General features: G+C 42.8%; 1 protein-coding gene across 1 annotated transcript; it reads left to right on the plus strand.

Annotated features, from left to right (window-relative positions):
- Window positions 1-2170: 2170 nt before the first annotated feature.
- On the plus strand, window positions 2171-22840 carry LOC308246495 (glutathione S-transferase A2-like; the record flags this gene model as incomplete). The annotated part of the gene is made up of 6 exons (XM_080664781.1): window positions 2171-2257; window positions 14701-14752; window positions 15572-15704; window positions 18258-18399; window positions 21722-21853; window positions 22718-22840. The coding sequence occupies 6 exons, from the start codon at window positions 2171-2173 to the stop codon at window positions 22838-22840; spliced, it is 669 nt and encodes a 222-aa protein (XP_080520907.1).
- Between the last annotated feature and the right edge of the window lie 2947 nt (window positions 22841-25787).

The following is a 25787-nucleotide window of genomic DNA, read 5'->3' on the forward strand; positions in this document are numbered from 1 at the left end:
TGTACAACAAATAGATCAGGGGGAGGGGAATGAGAAGTGCTGCTTCTCCTAAGAAGGGGGAGCATGGGAAAGGGAGGGGGCTTCCTCCCCTACTCGCAGAGTTCTCTCTCTTTAAACCGGAATTTGTAGCTTTACTGAGGACACCTGTGGCCCAAGCAGTAGTTCTCTAAGCTGTAAAAGAGGCTAAATAGGGAATGACAACACAGGGCTTTATTTACACACTTTAAGAAAACAGAGGGTTGGCTGCAGCCTTGAGAAAAGGCAGAATGGAACACAGCATTTATTGCTTACTGGTAACTGCAGTGTTAATCTTCGGTTACCTTTTGACATATAAAAATTGAAATTTCATGTACCTTTTAAAAAATATAACTATTGTGTGAAGACATATATGTTTGCTAAGAAATTAACCACAAAATCTGGCAAAAAATGCTTAAAAACATTTTCTGACCAGATGTCTAGTGACTAAGAATGGGACAGATTGTCCCCCCCAAGTCTGGGCAATTGAATCCTTGCCTGGGCACACCTACCAGCTCCACCATTGTAACAACGGAATGGCACACATAGCTTCTATCAAGTGGCATCTTTCGGATACGGATACGTGGTGGCTTTTTGAATATGCATACCCTTGATGGCCTGGGCAAAGAACAGGAAGGTTTGAACCTCTTGATTTGCATGACTTTGTGGGGTTTTCTAGGTCAGGTGAACAGCGAACCATTTTCAGAGGTCACCCCTGGCCGCTTTCGGGAAGAGCAAATCTTTGCTTTTTAATTTCTCCTGTGCCTTTGTACTCACATCACTGATAAAACCTGCCCCAGACCTTTGCTGGAATTTCCCAGTCATTATGTGAGGAGCTGTCTTTGACTCCTCCCATCGATGTGCTGCTGTCCCAGCTTGGAACAGAGCAGGGGTGCTCAGCCAGAGGTGATTTTATTTGGGGTTTGTCTTGATGGGAGAGAGGGACAGGGCACTACGCTACTGGCATCTCGTGGGTAGAGGTCAGGGATGCTGCTAAAGTAAATATCCTCCAATGCTCAGGACTGCCCCCCACAGCAAAGAATTATCCAGAAAGTGGTGCAGAGAAACCTTAGAAAAGGGCAACAGCTGTCAGACTTGTTTGGCTGACCCAGACAAATGAATTTCTTACATTTTACAACAAACCAGAGCATACAGTCACATATACACTCTCACACACAGTGTAAGTGTAACTAAAATTAAAATCTTATTTAGTATGTAGTTAGACATACTACATATGGTACACTGATAGTTATTATTATATTTCAAATAGAAAATGCTAGTCAGAACCCACTGTTCTGATTTCACAGCACACTGAGGGATCACAATCCATAGTTTACAAAATACTGTTTTAGAGAAGCTCTAAGACTGTGGTGTCCAATATAAGTGTTTTTTATGTGTGTTCAAATGATAGGTTTACCACTTATTTTAGGCCAGTTGCTTAACCTCTATAGCCATCAGAACCCCCAACTATAAACTTAGAATAATACAAGATCTACCTCAAGTCATTTTTACCAAGATTAAATAAGGATAAGAATCAGAAAATGTCCATTATGTGGTAGACACTAAACATGTTCGTTCCTTTCCTTGTCCTATAAAGGTAATGCACTAACATCCCTTTTTCTAAATGGAAAATAAAATTCATCCAGCGGTGGAAAAATAGAGAATTCCAGTAGAAAAGAGGAATGAACCTCTTCTTGTGCGCAGAGAACTTAGAAGGTGTTGGTGACTACCAGGCCAGCACTAAGCCCCACTGCACGCATTTGAACAAGAGCAGCACGACAGCCAAAGAGCAGAGGACTAACTCTGCTCCCTTCTCCTCTTCCCTGTGCCTAAGTCCTCTGGCTTGAAGGCCACTCACGGGCTGGCTTGCTTCTCCTGTGTGGGATCCAGGCTGCTCTGTTTATATCCTCAGAGTGAGGACAAATGGCCACCTGAGACTTACTTGGTGCAATTTGACACCAATGGCCACTATTGGGTGAGAATATGGGCAAAGGAAGACCTCATGGGACTCCACCAATTCCACCATTAACAAAGCAGATACTTCACCCTTCCGTTCAAATGTACACCATAAAATACAGTTTGCTTCTATGGTTTCATTCATTCACTCACTCATTCATTCATTAACTCATGTTTACAGAAACCAGGAGTCTGCATCATGGCCGGCAAGCCCAAGCTTCACTACGTGAATGGACGACTTCGAATGGAGCCCATCAGGTGGCTCCTGGCTGCAGCTGGAGTCGAGGTGGGTTCTGAGTTCTGTCAACTTAATTTGAGCCTAAAATTAACTGTATTAAAGTACTTTCTCACATAAGCGAGAAGATTGCCATACTAGATGGCCTGTGAATGGTTTTGCCTTAAATAAAAAAAATTATGCATATTAGGAAGGAATTGGACTATTTGACCAATAAAATTTTTAAAAATCCTGCTATTATAAGAGTGCAGGAAAAATTAAAAGAAATCTTTAAAGGAAACAAAAGAAATAGCCACTAAAAATAATTTATGGAACTTATTTTGATTTTAATGAACAGTAAAATATTTATGACACATATACAACTATTGATTAAATATTAGAGGATATTAAAAGTCATTGTTAACTTTTAGTTGTGATTTTATGTGTTATATTGTGGTTATTTTAATAATAAATCTCATGTTTTAGAAATATAAATTAAAGAGTTAAGTATTAAATGATACTGTATATGGGATTGTTTCAAATCTTCACAAGATAGGGAGAGTGGGTGGGCATATAGATGACACAAGATTGGCTTGTGTGATAATGATTGTAGCTGGGTGATGGATACAAAGAGGATCTTTTGTACATACTAGAAATTTTTTTTAAAATTTAATAAAACTTTATTGTTCAGATTATTACAATTGTTCCTCTTTTATCCCCCCATAGCTCCCCTCCACCCAGTTCCCACCCCACCCTCTGCCCTTACCTCCCCCACACTGTCCTCATCCATAGATGTACGCTTTTTGTCTGGTCTCTTCCCACACCTCCCACACCACTTTCCCCCTGAGAATTGTCAGTCTACTCCCTTTCTATGTCTCTGGTTCTATTATATTCACCAGTTTATTCTGTTCATCAGATTTTTAATTCACTTGATTTTTAGATTCACTTGTTGATAGATATATATTAGTTGTTCATAATTTTTATCTTTACCTTTTTCTTCTTCTTCCTCTTCTTAAAGAATACCTTTCAGCATTTCATATAATACTGGATTGGCGGTGATGAACTCCTTTAGCTTTTTCTTATCTGTGAAGCTCTTTATCTGACCTTGAATTCTGAATGATAGCTTTGCTGGGTAGAGTAATCTTGGTTGTAGATTCTTGCTATTCATCACTTTGAATATTTCTTGCCACTTCCGTCTGGCCTGCATAGTTTCTGTTGAGAAATCAGCTGACAGGCATATGGGTGCTCCCTTGTAGGTAACTGTTTTCCTCTTGCTGCTTTTAATATTCTCTCTTTGTCTTTTGCTCTTGGCATTTAATTATGATGTGTCTTGGTGTGGTCCTCTTTGGATTCCTTTTGTCTGGGGTTCTGTGCACTTCCTGGACTTGTAAGTCTATTTCTTTCACCAGGTGGGGGAAGTTTTCGGTCATTATTTCTTCAAATAGGTTTTCAGTATCTTGCTCTCTCTCTTCTTCTGGCACCCCCATAATTCGGATGTTGGTACGCTTGAGATTGTCCCAGAGGTTCCTTACACTATCTTCAAATTTTTGGATTCTTTTTTCTTTTTGCTTTTCCAGCTGAGTGTTTTTTGCTTCTTTGGATTTCAACTCTTTTACTTGATTCTTGTGGTCCTCTAGTCTGCTGTTAGGTCTCTGTATAATATTTTTTATTTCAGTCAGTATTTGTTTAATTTCTAGTTGGTCCTTTTTCATATCCTCAAGGGTCTTGCTAAATTTATCGGCCTTTTCTAGGAAATTCTTGAAAAACCTTATAACCGTGGTTTTGAACTCTATATCCAGTCATTTGCTTTTCTCCATTTCTTTCATTTGTGATCTATTTTTTTGTCTCCGTATTTTCGTTGCTTCCCTGAGTTGGTAGAGTAGCTTTGTGTGGTAGGTGTCCTCTAGGGCACAGTGGCTTAGCCTCCCCAGTTACCTGAGGTGGACACTTTTGGAACACCCCTTTGTGGACTGTGTGCTCAGCCTTGTTGTAGTTAAGTCTTGATTGTTGTTGGTATCACTGGGAGGAATTGACCTCCAGGCCAATTGGCTGTGAGGATCAGCTGTGTCTACGCTGGGAGAACTTCTGTGCTGGAGACACTCTTATGAGACAAGACTTACAAAATTGCAAAAGCCTCTGTGCTCACCTTGGATGGGGTGGAGTTTCAGGGTGGAGCAGACAGCCTTGGTTTCCTGTCAGTCCTGCCCTATGAGGCCACTGCGTCTCAGTGTCCCGTGGTAATTGCTGCAAGCACCTCTGAGAGAAAGCCGCCCTCGAGTTTTGCCCGCTGCCAGACAGTCCAGTTTCTCCCCAAATGAGTTGGGGTTCCCAGAAACTTGCCCGGAACTGGAGTTCAACGCAGTTGGGAGCTTCTGTCTCCCTCTTGCTTTAGAAAGCCAGCTGCGCACTCAGCCTCCCATGCATTCAGTGGTCAGTCCTCTCTGCGCGCACATGCCTCCAGACCTCTGCCTTCCGCAGCTCCGGAGTCTCAGTGTGCTTTCTTTTTCCTGACAGTCCAGATTCCCCCCGAATGAGTCTGGTTTCCCAGGGTCTCGCCCAGGACTGGAGTTCAGTGCAGTTGGGAGCTTCCTTCTCCCTCCTGCTTTAGAAAGCCAGCCATGCACTCAGCCGCCCTTGCACATAGCCACCCTTCCTCTCCGTGTGGGAGCCTCTGTACCTCATCCTTTTGTAGCTCCTCTGAGTCTCAATGTGCTTTTCTCTTTTCTTCTAGTTGTAGAATTTCCACTCAGCCAGCTTTCCTGTGGTTCTGGATGGTGTTCGTTTTGTCTTTTAGTTGTAGTTTTGATATTGTTGTGTGAGGCAGCAGTTTAGGTGTTTACCTATGCCGCCATCTTGGTTTCTCCACCCATACTAGAAATTTTTAAAATAAAAGGATAAAAACTAGAATATTAGAATGTAATGTAATTAAAATGAAGATATAACCGCAAAAGTGGAGAGGAGCAGATTATAACAAGCTGCCTGTTAAAGACTTAAAGCATGCACTTAGCAATGATTTTGTTGAGCAGCTTTAAGTGCCAGATTCTGTGCTTGGTTCTGGGGAGACATGGATGAACAAGACAGACAAGGTCCCTGACCTCAGGAAGCTTACATTCCAGTCAGGATGCAGACAAGTAAATAGGTGATTAAAAGGAGGCATGGGAGCATCTAAGTCTAGAGGACATCCAAGCATTTACAGCAAGCATGTCAAATTCACAAGCCCACGGTCCACATGTGGCCCACAATGAATATTTTTGTGGCCCAGCCAATATAACTGTATGTAAGAAACATTTTTTTAAAAATTTCATAACTTAATTTTTACAATATCCTGTTATACATAATTATTAATAATGAACTACAACATTCACTAATGATTGATTACTATAATCCTGTTGCATTCATTTCCCTTACGTGCCTTACACGCAGGCACACCATTTCTCTCCACTAATACTAGCAGCGAATATTCTAGCACCTGATTGCCACATCATTAGTCTTGTGCTGACTTGTTTGGTGTGCACAATAGGAAATATCTCGCTTTGGAGAACAAGAAAAATAGGTTTATTTGTGTTACCCTTATTAATTTGTGCAGTTATTCAGTGTCTGCTAAGTTAATGTTCAAGAAAAAATAATATTAATTTTTATTAAAATGTTCTATTATTTTATGTTAATGATGACTCATTTATTCAGCCTTTTGTATTCAGCATGTCTCTATGGAAATAAACCTACGTTTCTATGAAAATTGAAGCTTTTGTTTTTTTGCAGCCCACATAAACTTAAGCCTTGTTTGTTTGGCCCGCGTGAGCCTTTGAGTTTGACATGCTTGGTTTGCAGTGTCAAAATGCCAGATCCTGCATGGAAAATTGGTAGGTTTCTGTGACACTGTTGAGCTCTGCCCTCTAGAGGTGTCAATGAGAAAAACACATCTCTCTCAGTCCACATCAGAGTGACTCAGCAACTCTGAGGGTTTTTAGGAGAGGGAGTCATGGATGAACTCAGGAAACTTTGTCCCACAAATCAGAGCAGTAAAGGAGGGTTTCAGGTGATGGACACAGGAGCTTTAATGTGCTCCCTTCAGCCTCATATCAACATGTTTACCTGAGTCAGGATTATACTTTCTTCACTGGTTCATGAAGGCATGGGGACTTGAGCCTGGCTCTTTCTTAATTTCATGAGTAAGAAAGTACATAAAAAATACAAATAGTGCCATGCAGCTTTTTTTATTTTTCCTCCATCAACCTACCCTGACTTCAGCTCTGGGGTTCAGGGATGTGTTCGGAGCCTGTGGGTAGGATGAGTTCAGCACAGGAGGGTGACTAGGAGGTAATGTCGAGAACATCTCAGGCTTCCTCTACTCCATCCCAGCTTTACTGAAGAGGGCGTGGGGTAAGGATCTTGGCCAGGATTTCTGGGTTCTCTGCTCCAAAAAGTTGATCTTCATAATCATTTTCATCTCCATTAGCCTCACAAGCAACATCACACCAGCCAATGCCATCCTATCTTGGCCACCCTCCCTTGATGACCATCCTCCATTCTTTATGTTTGTCTTGAACTGGAAGCTTTATAAATTGCTGCACACATAACTCACTATCTATCTGGTCTTCCCCTATGGCATTATGTAGATCCACAATAGACTGTTCCACTGAGCAAGCTAGTCCAAAACTTTTATCATACTCAAACACATCAGAGATCTCTTTTTTTTATTGTTTAAAGTATTACATATGTCTCCTTTTTGCTTGATTGACACCACCCCCCAGGACAGGCCCCCACCACCTCATGGCCATGTCCATTGCATAAAATAATCCTTTTATTTATTTATTATTTTTTTTTCTTTAAATGGCATTCTTTTTTGAGAAAATCAATGCATTATATTAATAGATAACTTTACTGAGGTATTTTAAAGCAAACAATTCTTTAAAATGTGCCTTATCGAGGTATAACAATGCATAAACTGAAAACATCAGATGCTTTCCTTCACATTTTAATATTTTTTTTATTAAGGTATTATATGTGTACATATATTACCATTGCCCCCCCACCCCACTCCCATACACGCCCTCACCCCCCAATGTTTTGCATCCGTTGGTTACTCTTATATGCATGCATATAAGTCCTTCAGTTGATCTCTTATTTCCCCCACCTCTCCCTAACCTTACCGCTGTAATTTGACAGTCTGTTTGATGCTTTACTGCCTCTGTATCTATCTTTTTGTTCATCAGTTTATAATGTTTTTCATTATCCCCAAATGAATGAGATCATGTGGTATTTTTCTTTCATTAACTGGTTTATTTCACTTAGCATAATGTTCTCTAATTCCATCCAGGTGCCTACAAATGGTAGTAATTCCTTCTGTTTTATGGCAGCATAGTATTCCATTGTGTAGATGTACCATAGTTTTCTGATCCAGTCATCTGCTGACGGGCACCTAGGCTGTTTCCAAATCTTACCTATTGTAAATTGTGCTGCTATGAACATAGGGGTGCATATATCCTTTCTGATTGGTGTTTCTAGTTTCTTAGGATATATTCCCAGGAGTGGGATTACTGGGTCAAATGGGAGTTCCATTTTCAGTTTTTTGAGGAAATTCCATACTGTTCTCCAGAGTGGCTGCACCAGTCTGCATTCCCACCAGCAGTGCACGAGGGTTCCTTTTTCTCTGCATCCTCGCCAACACTTGTCGTTTGTTGATTTGTTGATGATAGCCATTCTGACAGGTGTGAGATGATATTGTATTGTCGTTTTGATTTGCAACTCTCGAATAATTAGAGACTTTGAGCAGGTTTTCATGTGTCTCTTGGCCTTCCTTCTGTCTTCTTTAGAAAAGATTCTATTTAGGTCCGTTGCCCATTTTTTTTATTGGATCCTTTATCTTCCTTTTATTAAGTTGTATACGCTGCCTGTAGATGTTGAAGATTAAGCCTTTATCAGTGATAACATTTGCAAATATGTTCTCCCATACAGTGGGGTTTCTTGTTGTTTTGTTGATGGTTTCTTTTGCTGTGCAAAAGCTTTTTATTTTGATGTAGTCCCATTTGTTTATTTTCTCTTTGGCTTCCATTGCCCTGGGGGCAGCACCAGTGAAAAAGTTCTTTTGGCATATGTCTGAGATTTTGCTGCCTGTGGATTCCTCTAGTATTTTTATGGTTTCCTGTCTTATATTTAAGTCCTGTATCCATTTTGAGTTTATTTTTGTGTATGGTGTAAGTTGGTGATCTAGTTTCATTTTTTTGCATGTATCTGTCCAATTTTCCCAACACCATTTATTGAAGAGACTGTCTTGACTCCATTGTATGCTCATGCCTCCTTTGTCAAATATTAATTGTGCATAGTGGTTTGGGTCGATATCTGGATTCTCTGTTCTATTCCATTGATCTATATGTCTGTTCTTGTGCCAGTACCAGGCTGTTTTGAGGACAGTGGCTTTGTAATACAGCTTGAAATCTGGTATTGAGATCCCTCCTACTTTATTCTTCTTTCTCAGGATTGCTGTGGCTATTCGAGGTCTTTTTTTATTCCAGATGAATTTTTGGAGAGTTCTTTCTAGGTCTGTGAAATACGCCATTGGTATTTTAATGGGGAGTGCATTGAATCTATAGATTGCTTTGGGTAGTATGGACATTTTAATTATGTTGATTCTACCAATCCATGAACATGGTATGTTCGTCCATCTGTTTACATCTTCTTCTATCTCTTTTTTCAGTGTCCTGTAGTTTTCCGCTATAGGTCTTTTACCTCCTTGGTTAGGTTTATTCCTAAGTATCTTAATTTTTTTGGTGCGATGGAAAATGGCATTGCTTTTTTTAGTCTCTCTTTATGTAAGTTCACTGTTGGTGTATAGAAATGCCATAGATTTCTTGGCGTTAATTTTGTATCCTGCTACATTGCCGAATTCATTTATTAAGTCTGTTAGTTTTTTGATGGAGTCTTTCGGGTTTTTTATGTACAATATCATGTCATCTGCAAATAAGGATAGCTTTACTTCTTTTCCAATTTGGATGCCTTTTATTTCTTCTTCTTGTCTAATTGCAATGGCTAATACTTCCAGTACTATGTCAAACAGGAGTGGTGAGAGTGGGCATCCCTGTCTTGTTCCTGTTCTTAGGGGAAATGGTTTTAGTTTTTGCCCATTGAGTATGATGTTAGCTGTGGGTTTATCATATGTAGCTTTTATTATGTTGAGGTATGATCCTTCTATTCCCACCTTGTTGAGAGTTTTTATCAAGAAAGGGTGTTGGATTTTGTCAAATGCTTTTTCTGCATCAATTGATATGACTATGTGATTTTTATCTCTCAATTTGTTTATGTGATGTATCACATTTATTGATTTGCGGATATTGTACCATCCTTGCATTCCTGGGATAAACCCTACTTGGTCATGGTGTATGATCTTTCTGATGTACCGCTGGATACGATTTGCTAGAATTTTGTTGAGGATTTTGGCATCTACGTTCATGAGGGATATTGGCCTGTATTTCTCCTTCATTGTGTTGTCTTTATCTGGTTTTGGTATTAGGATGATGCTAACTTCATAGAAGGAGTTTGGAAGTGTTCTTTCCTCTTGAATTTTTTGGAATAGTCTGAGGAGGATAGGTTTTAGTTTTTCCTTGAATGTTTGGTAAAACTCTCCTGTGAAGCCGTGTGGCCCCGGGCTTTTGTTTGCCGGAAGCTCTTTGATGACTGCTTCAATTTCTTCCATAGTTACTGGCATATTGAGCTGTTTAGATTCTTCCTGATTGAGTTTTGGAAGGTTATATTTTTCTAGGAATATGTCCATTTCCTCCAGGTTGTCCAGTTTGTTGGAATAGAGTTGTTCGTAGTATTTTTTAACAATCCTTTGTATTTCGGCGGGATCTGTTGTTGTTTCACCTCTTTCATTTCTGATTTTATTTATTTGGGTCCTCTCTCTTTGCTTCTTGGTGAGCCTGGCTAGAGGTTCATCAATCTTGTTTATCCTTTCAAAGAACCAGCTCTTGGTTTTGTCCTTCACTTTGAGATCTAATTTGTCAGATATAAGTATTGCTACCCCAGCTTTTTTTTCAGTTCCATTTGCCTGGAAAAACTTTTTCCATCCCTTCACCCTCAGTCTGTGTGCGTCTTTTTTTCTGAGGTGGGTTTCTTGTAGACAGCAGATATATGGGTCGTGTTTTCTTATCCAATCCGTTACCCTATGACTTTTGATTGGGGCATTTAATCCATTTACAATTAAAGTTATTATTGATAGGTACTTATTTTTTTAAATAAATCTTTATTCAGATTATTACAATTGTTTCTCCTTTTTCCCCCCATAGCTCCCCTCCACCCAGTTCCCACCCCACCTTCTTCCCTTACCTCCCCCCCACTCTCCTCATCCATAGGTGTATGATTTTTGTCCAGTCTCTTCCTGACCCCCCCCCATACCCCTTTCCCCCTGAGAATTATCAGTCCACTCCCTTTCTATCTTCTTCCTCTTCTTTAAAAATACTTTTCAGCATTTCATATAATAGTGGTTTGGTGGTGATGAACTCCTTTAGCTTTTTCTTATCTGTGAAGCTCTTTATCTGACCTTGAATTCTGAATGATAGCTTTGCTGGGTAGAGTAATCTTGGTTGTAGGTTCTTGCTATTCATCACATTGAAAATTTCTTGCCACTCCCGTCTGGCCTACATAGTTTCTGTTGAGAAATCAGCTGACAGGCATATGGGTGCTCCCTTGTAGGTAACTAACTGTTTTTCTCTTGCTGCTTTTAATATTCTCTCTTTGTCTTTTGCTCTTGGCATTTTAATGATGATGTGTCTTGGTGTGGTCCTCTTTGGATTCCTTTTGTTTGGGGTTCTGTGCGCTTCCTGGACTTGTAAGTCTATTTCTTTCACCAGGTGGGGGAAGTTTTTGGTCATTATTTCTTCAAATAGGTTTTCAGTATCTTGCTCTCTCTCTCTTCTTCTGGCACCCCCATAATTCTGATGTTGGTACTCTTGAAGTTGTCCCAGAGTCTTCTTACACTATCTTCAACTTTTTGGATTTATTTTTTTGCTTTTTGCTTTTTCGGTTGAGTGTTTTTTGCTTCTTTGTATTTCAATTCTTTGACTTGATTTTTGTGTTCCTCTTGTCTGTTTTTGGGTCTCTGTATCGTATTTTTTATTTCAGTCAGTGTATGTTTAATTTCTAGTTGGTCCTTTTTCATATCTTCGAGGGTCTCGTTATATTTATCGGCCTTTTCTAGGATATTCTTGAAAAGCCTTATAACCGTGGTTTTGAATTCTATATCCAATCGTTTGTTTTCCTCCATTTCTTTCGTTTGTGATCTGTTTGTTTGATGCCACATTTTCACTGCTTCCCTGAGTTGGTAGGATAGATTTGTGTGCTAGGTTTCCTGTATGGCCCAGTTGGTCGGCCTTCCCCGTTAACCTGAGGTGGACACTCTTGGTGCACCCCTTTGTGGACTGTGTGTACAGCCTTGTTGTAAGTCTTGATTGTTGTTGGTATCACTGGGAGGAATTGACCTCCAGGCCAGTTGGCTGTAAGGATCAGCTGTGTCTACACTGGGAGAAGTTCGGTGTTGGAGACAGCCTTATAGGATTAGACTTGCCAAATTGCAATAGCCTCTGTGCTCAGTTTGGACGGGTTGGAGTCTCAGGGCGGAACAGACAGTCTTGGCTTCCAGTCAGCCTTGCCCTTGCACGCGCACCTTCAGACCTCTGCCTTCCCTGGCTCCCGAGTCTCCGCCCGAGAGTCCAGATTCCCCCCCCACAAGAGCGTGGGTCCCCAGGGGCTCACCTGGAACTGGGGTTCAGTACAGTCAGAACTGGGGTTCAGTGCAGTCAGGTGCTTCCGACTCCCTTCTGCTAGGGAAAGCCTGTGGCAACCTCCACAGCCTTTGTGCACACTGGCGCGCACGTCTCCAGACCCCCTGCCCACTGGGCCTCCCCCGGGTCTCCCCTGGGTCTCCGAGTCTCCGGGTGTCTTTCTCTCTACCTGACAGTCCAGACGCCCCCTGTTTCACCCGGGACTGGGGTGCAGTGCAGTCAGAACTGGGGTTCAGTGCGGTTGGGGGCTTCTTTCCCCCTTCCGCCAGAGAAAGTCAGCCAGGCTCTCAGCCACCCTTCCTCTCTGCGCGCACAAAGACCCTTTGCCGTACCTCCAATTCTTTGTGAGCTTTTCTCTTTCCTTCTAGTTGTAGAATTTTCACTCAGCCAGCTTTCCTGTGGTTCTGGATGGTGTCCGTTCTGTCTTTTAGTTGTAGTTTTGAAATTGTTGTGCGAGGCAGCAGTTTAGGTGCTTACCTATGCTGCCATCTTGGTTTCTCTCTGATAGGTACTTATTTGTCGCCATTCCTATTCTTTACCCCTGTGTTCCTTCTTCGCTTCCTATTTCTTTTTTTTTTACAGCAGACCCTTTAGCATTTCTTGCATTGCTGGTTTGGTGGTAATAAATTCCCTTAGTCCTTTTTTGTCTGTGAAGCTCCTGATTTCACCTTCAATTTTGATTGATAGCCTTGCTGGGTACAGTATTCTTGGATTCAGACCCTTCCTTTGCATGACTTTGTATATTTCATTCCATTCCCTTCTGGCCTGATGAGTTTCTGTTGAGAAATCAGTTGCTAGTCTGATGGGGGTTCCTTTGTATGTAACTTTCTGTCTCTCTCTTGCCGCTTTTAAAATTCTTACTTTGTCGTTGGTGTTTGCCAATTTAATTATAATGTGCCTTGGCGTCGGTCTTTTGGGGTTCATTTTGCTTGGGACTCTGTGAGCTTCTTGGATTTGTGTGGGTTTTTTCTTCCCTATATCAGGGAAATTTTCTGTCATTATTTCTTCAAACAGGTTTTCTATTCCTTGCTCAGCTTCCTTTCCTTCTGGAACCCCTATTATGCAGATGTTGTTTTGTTTCGTGTTGTCCCAAAGTTCCCTTAGGCTCTCCTCCTGCCTTTTAATTTTTTTTTCTAGAAGTTGCTCTACTTGGGTATTTTTTCCCATCTTGTCTTCTAGCTCACTGATGTGGTCCTCTGCTTCTTCTAGTCTACTCTTGATGCTTTCTATTGAGTTCTTTACAGCAGTGATGTCATTTTTCATTTCTTCTTGGTTCTTCTTCATTTCCTCTTGGTTCTTGCTCATATTGTCGAATTTGTCTTCCATTCTTTTCAGCCACCTTATGACCATTTCTCTGAATTCTTTTTCTGGAAGGTTGCTTGCCTCCATTTCGTTTACTTCCTTTTCTGGTGATGCCTGCTTTTCTTTCATATGCGGGCTGTTTCTTTGTTTCCCCATGGTCTCTCTTCTCTGGGTGTCTGGTTATCTCTCTCTCCTTATCCCAGGCGAAATCTGACCTTTCCCTGGTGGAGTGTAGAGCTCCTCTGAACCCGTGTGTTTGCGCCAATTGGGGAGCGGTGTTCTGGGGCTCGCAGCTGTTCCGTGGGTGCCGCAGTTGTGGATTCTCTGGCTTCCGATAAGCTCCACTTTCCCACTTTTGGGTTCAAGATGGCGCAGACTCCGCGTCCAAGCCCGCAGCTCCGGGAGGGTACCCAGCCGCAGTGGGGGCTGCCAGGTCAGGGGAACCCCATCTAGCAGTCCCCCACCTTCTTCTGGAGTTCAGCTGTCCCCCAACTTGCCAACAAATACTCCTCGTGCGACCCTCAGCTGTTCTTTCTTTCTGCTCCAGGACAAGGCTTGGAACACGCCTGTCTATTCTGCCGCCATTTTTCCTCCTCCACATTTTAATATTAATGCTATTCATAAAATAATCCTTTTAAACTATAAAATAAAATGAAGTAATGTAATTGTAACCTTGGTGACAGCATCTTAGATGGTTATGGGCCCAAGGATACCCCATGCTGGGGGACACACACTTTCCTGGCCTGTCTCATATGGAGAGAAAGGCTTTCCTGAGATATTAAAACTCCATAACCAGCAGAATTTCCCAGTCCCTTCCCCCCCAATAACATTCTCTACCCAAATCATGACCTGACCATAGACAGATGTAAAAGCAGGTGGAGGTGAATGGAACCTCCAACTGTGAACAGTTAAGTGCTTCAAGCCATGCTCTGTCCTTTTTTTAAAATACCTTTATTGTTGAAAGTATTACAGATGTCCCCCTCCCCACCCCACGTACATAACCCTCCACCCTGCTCCTGCCCACTCCCCAAGCCTTCCCCGCACTATTGTTTGTCCATGGGCTAAGCACATATAAATTCTTTGGTCAAACTCTTCCAGCCCCCCACCTCCTGCCACTTCCCTCTGAAATGCACCAGTCTATTGCATGTTTCAATGTCTCTGGATCTGTTTTGTTCATCAGTTTATTTTGTTCATTAGATTCTACATGATCATGTGATACTTGTCTTTCTCTGACTGGCTTATTTTGCTTCATGCTCTGTTCTTGATGGCTCTAATCTGAATTTCCAAATGGCGTGATTGTGCTCCTTCGTGCACCATGCCAAACTCAGAAATCTTACCTCCTCCATATGATGTACCAGACAGAGGTCATTTAAGGTTAAAAGTTCTGTAATGCTATGGAATGAAAAACAAGAACTCCTTTACTCTTTCTGGTTCTAGTTTGAAGAGGAATTTTTGGAAAGGCCAGAAGACTTGGAAAAATTAAGAAATGGTAAGACTATGTATCTAAATTGCTCTGATGAGGGAATCTATAAAGTCAATAGTGAGGTTTGAACACCAGGCAATGCCTATGTGTGTGTATGGTGGGAGCTGGAGGGTGGGTGAAAGAGGAAGAAAAGTAGTTCAAGTGTAAGGATGGGGCTCCTTGAGCAGGGTTCATCACTCACTCAGGGCTAGGAAGGGCTTGAACTCAGAATATTCGCCAACGAATCATCCCTTGTGACCTGGAATGCCCGCTCCTTGCTTCTCCTTCTTTCTGCACCCACCATGAGGAGCTGTGTCCGCTGAGGACCCCACCTATACACCGACACTACAACACATGCATCAGGGTGAAGAGAGTAGAAACTGGCCCCTCAGTTGCTTTGAATTATCTCCATGGTTTGTTGCCAGGTAATATCCTAGCAATATTGCAGATGCTGAAGTCAGGGAAAGAGACCTCTACATGAAAATCTCTCTCCAAACCTGCCTTAAATGCCGTGAACACCACGAGAGTTCTTGTGGGAACTTTCCATCTGGCTGGCAGCCTGCTGCAGCCTCTCTCCAGCTTCTTTTTAAAATATCCACAAAGATATATCAATCACAAAAATAATACAGGCAGCTACCAGGTATCTGATGGGAAATAAAAAGGTAAATAAAATAATGAGTTAAAAAATAAAAAGCAGATTGGTAAGAAAAAGGACTATAAAAAACTAAGAACAAAATGCCATTTTGTTGAAGTATTACCTGATAATTTCAACAAACCCTTTATCCACTTAAAAGACTGTGATCCATGAGACAGTTCACTCTACTTTTTCTTTTCTTTTTTCAAAAGATGGGTCTTTGATGTTCCAGCAAGTGCCCATGGTGGAAATCGATGGGATGAAGCTGGCACAGACCAGAGCCATTCTCAACTACATTGCCGCCAAACACAACCTCTATGGGAAAGACATAAAGGAGAGAGCCCTGTAGGTATTTTTTCTGTGTTTTAGTAAACAATTAATAACAATTTAGAGTCTTCCTTGAATGATCCGGATTGTATCAGAGGATCATGACCAACAGCAGCATGAGCCTTGGAGGTACAGACTGAGGTCCAGGCCAGCAGGGAGCATGAGGAGGAGGGATTCCACTGAAGTGGAATCAAGCAGTGGGATTAGAAAAGAAGACTCAGTCCACAGAGGTAGCACAGGGAGTGACAGAAGTTTCCAAACACTAGGGAACTATGAAGCCAGGAGGATGGTGGAATCATGACTCCAGGTGCTCAGGCCTTTAAAGAAAAAACTGGGGAAGGAAAGGACACAAAGGGGCTAATTCTCAAATTCCAGAAATTACAGGAACAGTTACCAGGAACCTAACTCACTAGCCCATTGTGTGGACTGGCCACTTGACAAGGGTTAGCAGAGGCAGGTTTTCAAGAGGCCAGGGTTACTTGGAGCATTTTTTTCAGTACGGAAGCAGCCAGATTTATTCAATACAGCTACATCTGGGGAGGGGTGGGGGGTGTTCTTCTTTTTGAGATGGAACCACATGATTGAAACTAAAGCTATGTAAGGAATTGGTGCTGACATAGGATAACTCTTATGTTTACTCGAAACGTTAAACGTAAGAGTTATCCTATGTCAGCACCTCCACTTCTTAGGTATGTACCCAAGGTAATAAAAAATACATCCACACTAAACTTTGTACTATGGCTTCATAGACCTCCTTGGGAGCCCTCAGGTGAAATCTGAAACTGGCTCCCATCTGTGAAGGGCAGGGAGAGACTGAAGAAAAAGGCACTCCAGTCCTTATTGGTAGGTGGCAGGTTTAATAAACAAGGACATTTGTTCATGACCACAAGATGTGAGGTTTCTGAATCCACCTCCAGAATCTTAAAAGCTTATATAGAGGCCTTAGCTGGGTCACACATTAAGCCCAGATGGTCTCATCACCGCATTCCTGTCTCAAGGCTGTGTCCCTGGGAAGGCATGTGGAGAGCACATTCCAAGCACAGGGGAGGGAGTGGGGAGCCTCCAATTGCCCAGGTCCAGCTTGGGGGTCAAATGACATTCACATCTTCTTGACGACTTTCCTCAACATGCACACAAATGTTCATAGCAGCGTTGCTCACAATATTTGAAAAGTGGAAACAACAGATATGTCCATCAACTGGTGAATGAATGAACAAAGAGCAGAATATTCACACACTGGAATGTAATTTAGCCATAGAGAGGACAAAATTCTGATGTTGGTGACAACATGAATGAACTTTAAAAATAGTATACAAAATGAAAGAAACCACACACAAAAGGCCATATATAAAATGATTTCATTCATATGGTATGTCCAGACATTCAAATCCATATAAACAGAAAGTAGTTGTGTGATCTCCTAGGGAAGGAGTTTTGGGGAAATAGGGAGTGGCAGTTAAGGGTACAGAATTTCTTTTGGGCATGATAGGAAATGTTCTAGAATTAGAGAATGTGATGATTATTTCAGAATGTACTAAAAACTACTGAATGTAAGGGTGATATTTATGGTATGTAAATATAGTATTTCAATAAAGATGGAATGTTTATAAGTATTGTAGAAAACCCAGTTTAGAACAAAAGAAAAAACCTCCTCTATAATATGCACTGGTTGGAACTATATAAAGGATTGCACCCATTCAGGGGATGTTTCAGGTGGAGACTTGAGCAGTGCAAACAGGGCCAACGTTTAGAATCAGCAAATGGAGAGGGTTGGGAACTGTGTTCTATGGGACTGTGTTCTGTGGGGACTGTGTTCTATGGGGACTGTGTTTTATGGGGCCTGTGTTCTTTGGGAACTCATTGGAAGATCTGCTAATATTGGGCATATAAACGGGCCTGGGTGGTGTAACAGGGTGAGAGAGAGAGGGGGACATGGCTGAGGTGTCTGTGCCAGGGACTCTCTGCAGATTCCTCAGGTGGCAGGCCTTTAGCCTATGGATCACATGGAGTTTGTGCCCAGAACCAACCACAGCAGAGATGGCAAACCCTAGGTAGCATCTCACTGGGTACCTGCAGTGACTCCACCATTTCTCCATGCCTGTGACTCTGGACACCTCACTGATGTTCTCTGTCAGTATATTTGGTCATGAATATAACAAAAATTTTAGACGTAGATATCCACCTTGATATAAAATGTTAAAATTAAGTGAAAATCATAGCTGAATCACTGGTATATAAAATTGCACCCAGTCCTAGCTGGTTTGGCTAAGTGGATAGAGCATCGGCCTGGGGACTGAAGGGTCCTGGGTTCACTTCAGGCCAAGGGTACATGTCTGGGTTGTAGGCTCGATCCCTAGTGGGGGGTGTGCAGGAGGCGGCCGATTGATGTTTCTCTCTCTCTCTTTCTCTCTCCCTTCCTCCCTGAAATCAATAAAGAAATATATTTTTAGAAATGCACAAAATGGAGGTGAATTACTTTGCCACCTCCTGATACCCCATTCTCTTAGATTTTTAAACTATAACATGTAAGGCAGGTGACAGTTGACAATTGGGTCATTTTTTTTCTTTGAGGATTGATATGTATTCAGAAGGTATTGCAGATTTGAATGAAATGATACTGCGTTTACCACTATTCCCACCTGATGAACAAGATGCCAAGGTGACCCAGATCAGAGAGAGAACAACAAATCGTTATTTCCCAGCCTTTGAAAAGGTAACTGTGCTGTTCAGTGTTTGGGGCACTGGGATTAGAGGACAAAGAGAAATGGTGCCTGTTAAGTCCCAGGACATTGGCCTTCACTTCCAATGGGCCCTCCTGACTACTGATGGAGCACCCTGGCTCTCCGGGGATGTTATCAAAATCAGCTGTGGGGAGGATATGTACCTGTTATACCCAAGTTATAATCCTTCAGCAAAAGTTCAGTTTACTAGGACCCGATTTAGAATTCTCTATTTGATGGCATTTCATGGCCACAGTTAGAGCCACATTAGCAATTGGAGTAGATCCTGCAGAACACCATGCAAGGTCTTTTCATCCAAGAGGAGCATGAGGAAAGCAACTCATCGGAATATATGATGACAACACGCGTAGGAAACATGAGACCAACTGCCCACCAGGAGGATATGGTAGTGTTTCTGGGATGGATGAGAATTATCTCAACAGAGAGAAAGGTGGTGGGATGGAGAGGAAGAAACAGATAAAAAGATGTTAAGAAATAAATAATCTACAAGTTTTGTGGACATGGCTCTCAAACTTTTGAGGAAAGTCATGCAAAACTAAGGAAATACAGTTCCATCAATATACATAACACATATATTAGTTAATGCTTCTCATTGAAGGTAAAAGGGGGGTATTTCAGATTAAAACACTCTGAAATCATGCTAAATAAAAATAATGAACAACAAGAAGATTGTAAGTGATACAGGAGGCTTACATAGAAATAAAAATATTAATACTGAGGAACTTATGTATATTAAGTATTAAATCATTCATTCACTCAAATGTTAATTTGTTGCTTGTGTGTGAGGTTCTATTCAAAGAGCAAAGAATATGGTATTAATCAGAACATACTAGTACACTCTCCTGGTCCTTGTGGTGCTAAGAGTTTAGGTACATTTCACATGATGAAAACCTAAACAGACTTTGCAATTTAGGTGTATCTACACTTGGAAAATAAAGAGTTCCATGATCCCATGAAAATAAAGAGCCCTATGATCACGTGAATGCAAAATGCATATAAAAATATTGCATTTGAGCCCTAACTGGTTTGGCTCAGTGGGTAGAGCATCAGCCTGTGGAATGAAGGGTCCCAGGTTCAATTCCAGTCAAGAGCACATGCCTGGGTTGCGGGCTTGATCCCCAATAGGGGACATGCAGGAGGAAGCCAATCAATGATTCTCTCTCATCATTGATATTTCTATCTCTCTTTCCCTCTCCCTTCCTCTCTGAAATAAAGATATATATATATATTTAAAAAAACAGCATTTGATATTTTATTTAGTCATTAATAATTTATCCATTCATATCTATCTATCTACTCTGAAAGCATATTGGCCAAAATGTTATCTTTAGTCAATGGTCCATGTGTGTTTTTTTCTCTATGATGTCCACATTGCTGTAATAATTTTTAAATTTCTTTATTGATTAAGGTATTACATATGTGTCCTTATCCCCCCATTACCCCCACCCCCCACTCATGCCCTCACCCCCTTGTTGTCTGTGTCCATTGGTTAGGCTTATATGCATGCATACAAGTCCTTTGGTTGATCTCTCCCCCTTACCCCCACCCTCCCCTACCTTCCCTCTGAGGTTTGACGGTCTGATCGATGCTTCTCTGTCTTTGGATCTGTTTTTGTTCATCAATTTATGTTGTTCATTGTATTCCATAAATGAGTGAAATCATGTGATACTTATCTTTCTCTGACTGGCTTATTTTGCTTAGCATAATGCTCTCCAGGTCCATCCATGCTGTTGCAAATGGTAAGAGGTCTTTCTTTTTTACCACAGCATAGTATTCCATTGTGTAGATGTACCACAGTTTTTTAATCCACTCATCTGCTGATGGGCACTTAGGCTGTTTCCAAATCTCAGCTATGGTGAATTGTGCTGCTATGAACTTAGGGGTGCATATATCCTTTCTGATTGGTATTTCTAGTTTCTTGGGATATATTCCTAGAAGTGGGATCACTGGTTCAAATGGGAATTCAATTTTTAGTTTTTTGAGGAAACTCCATACTGTTCTCCAGAGTGGCTGCACCAGTCTGCATTCCCACCCCCAGTGCACAAGGGTTCCTTTTTCTCCGCATCATCTCCAGCACTTGTCATTTGTTAATTTGTTGATGATAGCCATTTGACAGGTGTGAGATAGTACCGCATTGTCGTTTTGATTTGCATCTCTCAGATAATTAGTGACTTTGAGCATGTTTTCATGTGTCTCTTGGCCTTCCTTCTGTCTTCTTTCGAAAAGTATTTAGGTCCGTTGCCCATTTTTTGATTGGGTTGTTTATCTTCCTTTTGTTAAGTTGTATGAGTTCCCTGTAAATGTTGGAGATTAAAGCCTTATCGGTGATGACATTGGCAAATGTGTTCTCCCATGCAGTGGGCTTTCTTGTTGTTTTGTTGATGGTTTCTTTTGCTGTGCAAAAGCTTTTTATTTTGATGTAGTCCCATTTTTTTATTTTCTCTTTAGTTTCCATTGCAATAATTTTAATAAGCATCATATATTTCTCCAATATTTAATTATAAAAAACTGAAACAGAAAAGTTGAAAGAGATGTACAACAAACTCATATATACTGACCACCTAGATTTAAAATTAAAATTTATAATTATGTTTGCTTAATCATATATCTCCCCATCCCTCTATGCTGTAATCAAACAGTATTTTTGGATGCATTTAAAAGTAAGTTACAGACAAGTGCAGTCACCCATAGGCAGTTTACATGTGAATTATAGCAAATTCTCCCAATATTATTGAGAGGCACAGGTGGCTTAGGAGTAAGAGACAATGTTGTAAGAGAAATGGTGAGTTCAAATTGTTCCAGGATTATTTCAGGCCCTACATAGGTAGACAAGGAAATGAGAAAAGCAGACACGAGGAGAAATATAGACTCTGAAATAGTGTTCTCGGGATTGAGGAAGGATGTCATGAAGATGGAGTCTTTACCCGAAGGAGATAGAGAGAACAGCCTGGAGAGGCAAGTCCTGAAATCTCAGAGCTGCTGAGGCTTCAGGGAGTGTAGCACATAGAAGCACAGTGCAGCCAGTGCTAGCCCTGGGCCAGACCAACATGCACAGAGATATGGGGATGGGAAAAGGAGATGGTTTCCTGGGCTTCAGCTGAAGGGTGAAGAAAGAACAGCAAAGACCTGCTTCTCTCTGTCTCACTGAGTCAGGGAGATGAATGTGGTCTGATGCTCTGCACCTGTCCAGGGAGACAGCAGAGATGGGCAGCCGGCTGGAGAGACTTGGGCAGGAGCAGGGGGACCCAGCCTGAGTGCACCTGAGTTCATAACCTGCTCCCTCCAATGCACCAGGTGTTGAAGAGCCACGGACAACACTACCTGGTTGGCAACAGGCTGAGCAAGGCTGACATTCACCTGGTTGAACTTATCTACTCTGTTGAAGAGATTGACTCCAGCCTTCTGGCCAACTTCCCGCTGCTGAAGGTGACCCCTTTCACAGCCCTGGGGAAGGAACCCACATCTCCCATCTTGGGATCTAATATCTGGGCTCTTGGACTGGCGATGTTATGATCACATCATTGTCCATGCCCCGCTGCCCCCAGGTCTTCAAAATTTGCTCGTAGGCCCTGAGGCAGGAAAAGAATCTTGTTTTGCCAAGGAAATTGGAGGTGGATGCTGCCCCACTGAGAACAGTTCATCTTTCACAATGAGAGGGACCTAGGGCTCAGCGTCTCTGTCCTCAGCCCTGTTCCATGCAGTTTCTGTCCTCATTTTCTCTGGGATTCCCTTCCTCCCACATGAGTCCTCATCTCTCTTACCTGCGTCTGTGTGAGCAGGTCTCCTTCCTCTGATTTCCTTCCCTCAGCTCCTGCTCCTTCTCTCAGACACTTGTTTCTCTCCCCACAGCCCCTTCTCTCTTTCTGTCTGTCTCTCTCTCACACAGGGAAGATTGCTTTTGACTGTCCACCTGGTTGACATTTCTATATTTTCTATCTTCAGTTCCAGCCCAGTTGTCCTACATATTCACTTCTCCAGTTTGGAGCCTTTCCCTGTGTTGTTCTGACAGATGCATTAGTCTTCCTTATCTGCACAAGAGTGAGAATCCACAGCGTTTCCATGTGGGCAAGAAGACGGTGAACTAAATCCTGTCTCTGGAGAAAGTGCTATTGAGCTGTGTTTCCTTCCTCTTATCTTCTTGTCTTGCTGGGTGCCCCTTTCCCAGCCCCCTGCTGGTGCTGATACAGGGGACACCGGTGGTCCTGTCTAGGAGGGTCTCAGATTCCCTGGCCTGTGTAATGATGGGTGGGTGTTGTGTCTCCATCTGACGCTGTGCTTTGTGCATTGCAGGCTCTGAAAACCAGGATCAGCAACCTCCCTCCTGTGAAGAAGTTTCTGCAGCCCGGCAGTCAGAGGAAGCCTCCCATAGATGCAAAAGCATTCAAAGCAGCCAGGGAGATTTTCAAGATTTAAATAAAGCAGGCATGGAAACCCAGCGCATGCAGGAGCAATCTTTAGAAGCTGTCCAACAATGAAATGCTCTACCTAGATGTAGACCTTGGATCTTGTGAGAATAATAAGTTTTTCCCAAGTAATCAAATAATAAACTACCATGAGTTGATTTAGTTATAGTGTATTCTTGTTCATTAAAATCCAATATGAAATCATATTTTCAGTCTCCTTTGATTGCATCTCTCTTGGCTAGATTATGGAGGGCCTTATCATCTCTGTGCAAGAGTCTGAATTTCACCTTGATTGTAAAAATAGCTGATTCAACAGTTTTAAAGCAGAAGGTGACAGAGTTAAATGTGCTTCTTAGACCCATTTGAGGGCATTATGTTAAGTGAAATAAGTGAAGCAGAAAAAGACAAATACCATAGAATTCATATGTGGAATCTAAAAACAAAACAAAAAAACTTACAGCTACAAAGAGCAGAATGCTGGTTGCTAGAGGTGGAGGTAAGCAACATGGGTGAAGGGGATCAAAGGTAAAAACTTCTAGTTACAAAATAAATAAGGCCTGGGATGTTATTATGTACAGTGCGGTGACTATAGTTAACAATACTGCATATTATATTTGCAAATTGTTAAGAGAGTAGATCTTAAAAATTCTCATCACAAGAAACACATTTGCAACAATGTGTGGTCATGGATATTGACTTGACTTATTGTGGTCATCATTTCACAGTATCCTATATAATAAAAGGCCAGCCACCGTAAGTGTAATGACCAATATGACCAGAGACCAGAACTGCCGCGGCCCCTCGCTGAGCTGGCCCCACCCCTAGCAAGCAGTTAGGGGCCACCAGGCAGGCAGGTGGAGTGGTTAGGAGTGATCAGGTAGGCAGACCTGTGGTTAGGGGCAATCAGGTAGGCAGATGGCCCCTCGCAGGACTGGCCCCGCCCCCTAGCAAAGAAAGAGGGAGGCCCAGGCCACCAGTGGTGATTCAGTGGCAGGTGTGTGGCTGGTCAGCGATCATCCCGCAGAGGGAGGCCCAGGCCAGCCAAGCCATAGCACCCCACACCTGTTTCCTGCAGAGGGAGGCCACTGGTGGCAGGGGAAGGGGGCAGCACTGCACAGAAGGCAAGCAGTGGCAGCGGCGGGGGTGGGTCCAGCTGCCTGCAGCTGGGGGAAGGAAAGCCCTGATAGGCACTGATCTCAGGCCAGGCCTAGGGACCCTACTGAAGGGGTCCCAGATTGTGAGAGGGTATAGGCCGAGCTGAGGGATCCCACTGAGTGCACGATTTTCATGCACTGGGCCTCTAGTATACATATATTGAATCATTATGTTGTACTCTGGAAACTAATATAATGCTGAAGGTCAATTATATCTCAAAAAGAAGAGAAAAGACAAACCACTTTGGCTGCCGCATGGAAGATGGGACCAAGGGACCACCAAGTCTGGACACAGAGTCTGGAGTGCAGGATTCTATGGAAATTGCATGAGAGATGATGGCAGCCTGCACTGAAGATGGGTTTGTGTGGAGAGAAGCAGCTGGGTTGGAGTGAGAGTGAAGGGGAAATGGAGATTCGCAGGGAGAGAGCGGGTGAGGGATATGTCAGGCTTCCAGCCTGGGCAATGGTGAGGGCCAGCAGGGCCAATCTCAGAATGGAAACACGATTTCTGTTTGGAGTTTGGTTAGTTTGAGTTGCCTGTGGGGCAGCCAGATGGATGAGTCCAGAAGGCATAGGTACACGGGTCATGTGCCAGGAGAAAGGTCTGGGCAGAGCTCCCCCTGACACCTGCCTCTGGAGTTCAGCTGCTGATTTCACGGGAACCTTCTGGTCCCCTGTGAGGGAGCTGCCTGCTCTTGGTCTGCTTCGGGGTGAAGGGGGGGATCATGTGGCAGGGAAGGAGGATGTGAGTTGCCTTGACAAGAACTCACCCTACGTCATGAGTGAGACTGGCCTGTATTACAGGATCTTTCCTTCTCCCTCTGGGAGACCTCAGGGCTTTCTCTCTCCTGGGTTGACCCAGGAGAAACCAGCTCTGAGCTGAGCACACAGCCCTGCCCTGCCTCTCCTCCCTCCTGACTGGGTTACCTTATTTCAGCTCAGAAGCCACAGGGTTTTGCCCCTGACAGCCCACAGCTCATCTCCAACATCTTGTTCCTTGGTCCCCTCAAACTCAGCTTCTCAGAAACCAGACTCAAAGTCTGTTCCACAGGCTCCTCCTCCTCCTCTCCGTTTCCTCCCTGGAGCCAGGGCAGTGCTGGCAGCTGAGGTGTCCACACAGCGGCCTTGCCTCTCCTTGCCTGCCCCCTGGATGAGACAGAGCCAAGGCAACGCAACTCCCAACTGCCACGCACATCTCTTTCTTGCACTACCCGTCTCTCTCTTCCACTGCCCAAGGTCAGTCTTCATGATTTCTCACCTCCACCACCCCAATAACATCCCCAACTGCAGCTTCACTGCCCTCTGGTCTGCTCTCTACTTGCAACCAGAGTGGTTTGTAACCATGCAGAAACTTCATTTCTTTCTCTTTGATTCAAACTGGCCTTACCCACCACCCTGGTGCACCCACCTCTTTCTCCCCTGCACGTCCATTCCCTTAATCATTAAGTCCTCCAAACAATGAGGTTCTGGTCGCAATCAAACCATCTTAGGAACAAAGCCTCTCTGCTGACCACAGAGACAGAGTGTCAGCCAAACTAGAGATGACATCTAGGCCTCAGTTGTGTTTCAGCTCCAGACCCAGGAAAGCAGAACCAGCCCACCAACCACACCCTTGTGAAAGCAGACAGAGCAATGCCACGGCTGACAGTAGGACCACATGCAATGATACCTACCCCCTACCCTAGCATCGACCAATCATTAGAACCATGACCATGACCACAACCCTAACTCCCTTAGTCATCATGATTAATGATTTCTTCCCCTTCATAATGTGTTCACTAGAAGCCAACAGGAGCCAGGTCT

This window comes from Plecotus auritus (genome assembly GCF_963455305.1).
Source record: "Plecotus auritus genome assembly, chromosome: 4".
NCBI classification, from domain to species: Eukaryota; Metazoa; Chordata; class Mammalia; order Chiroptera; family Vespertilionidae; genus Plecotus; species Plecotus auritus.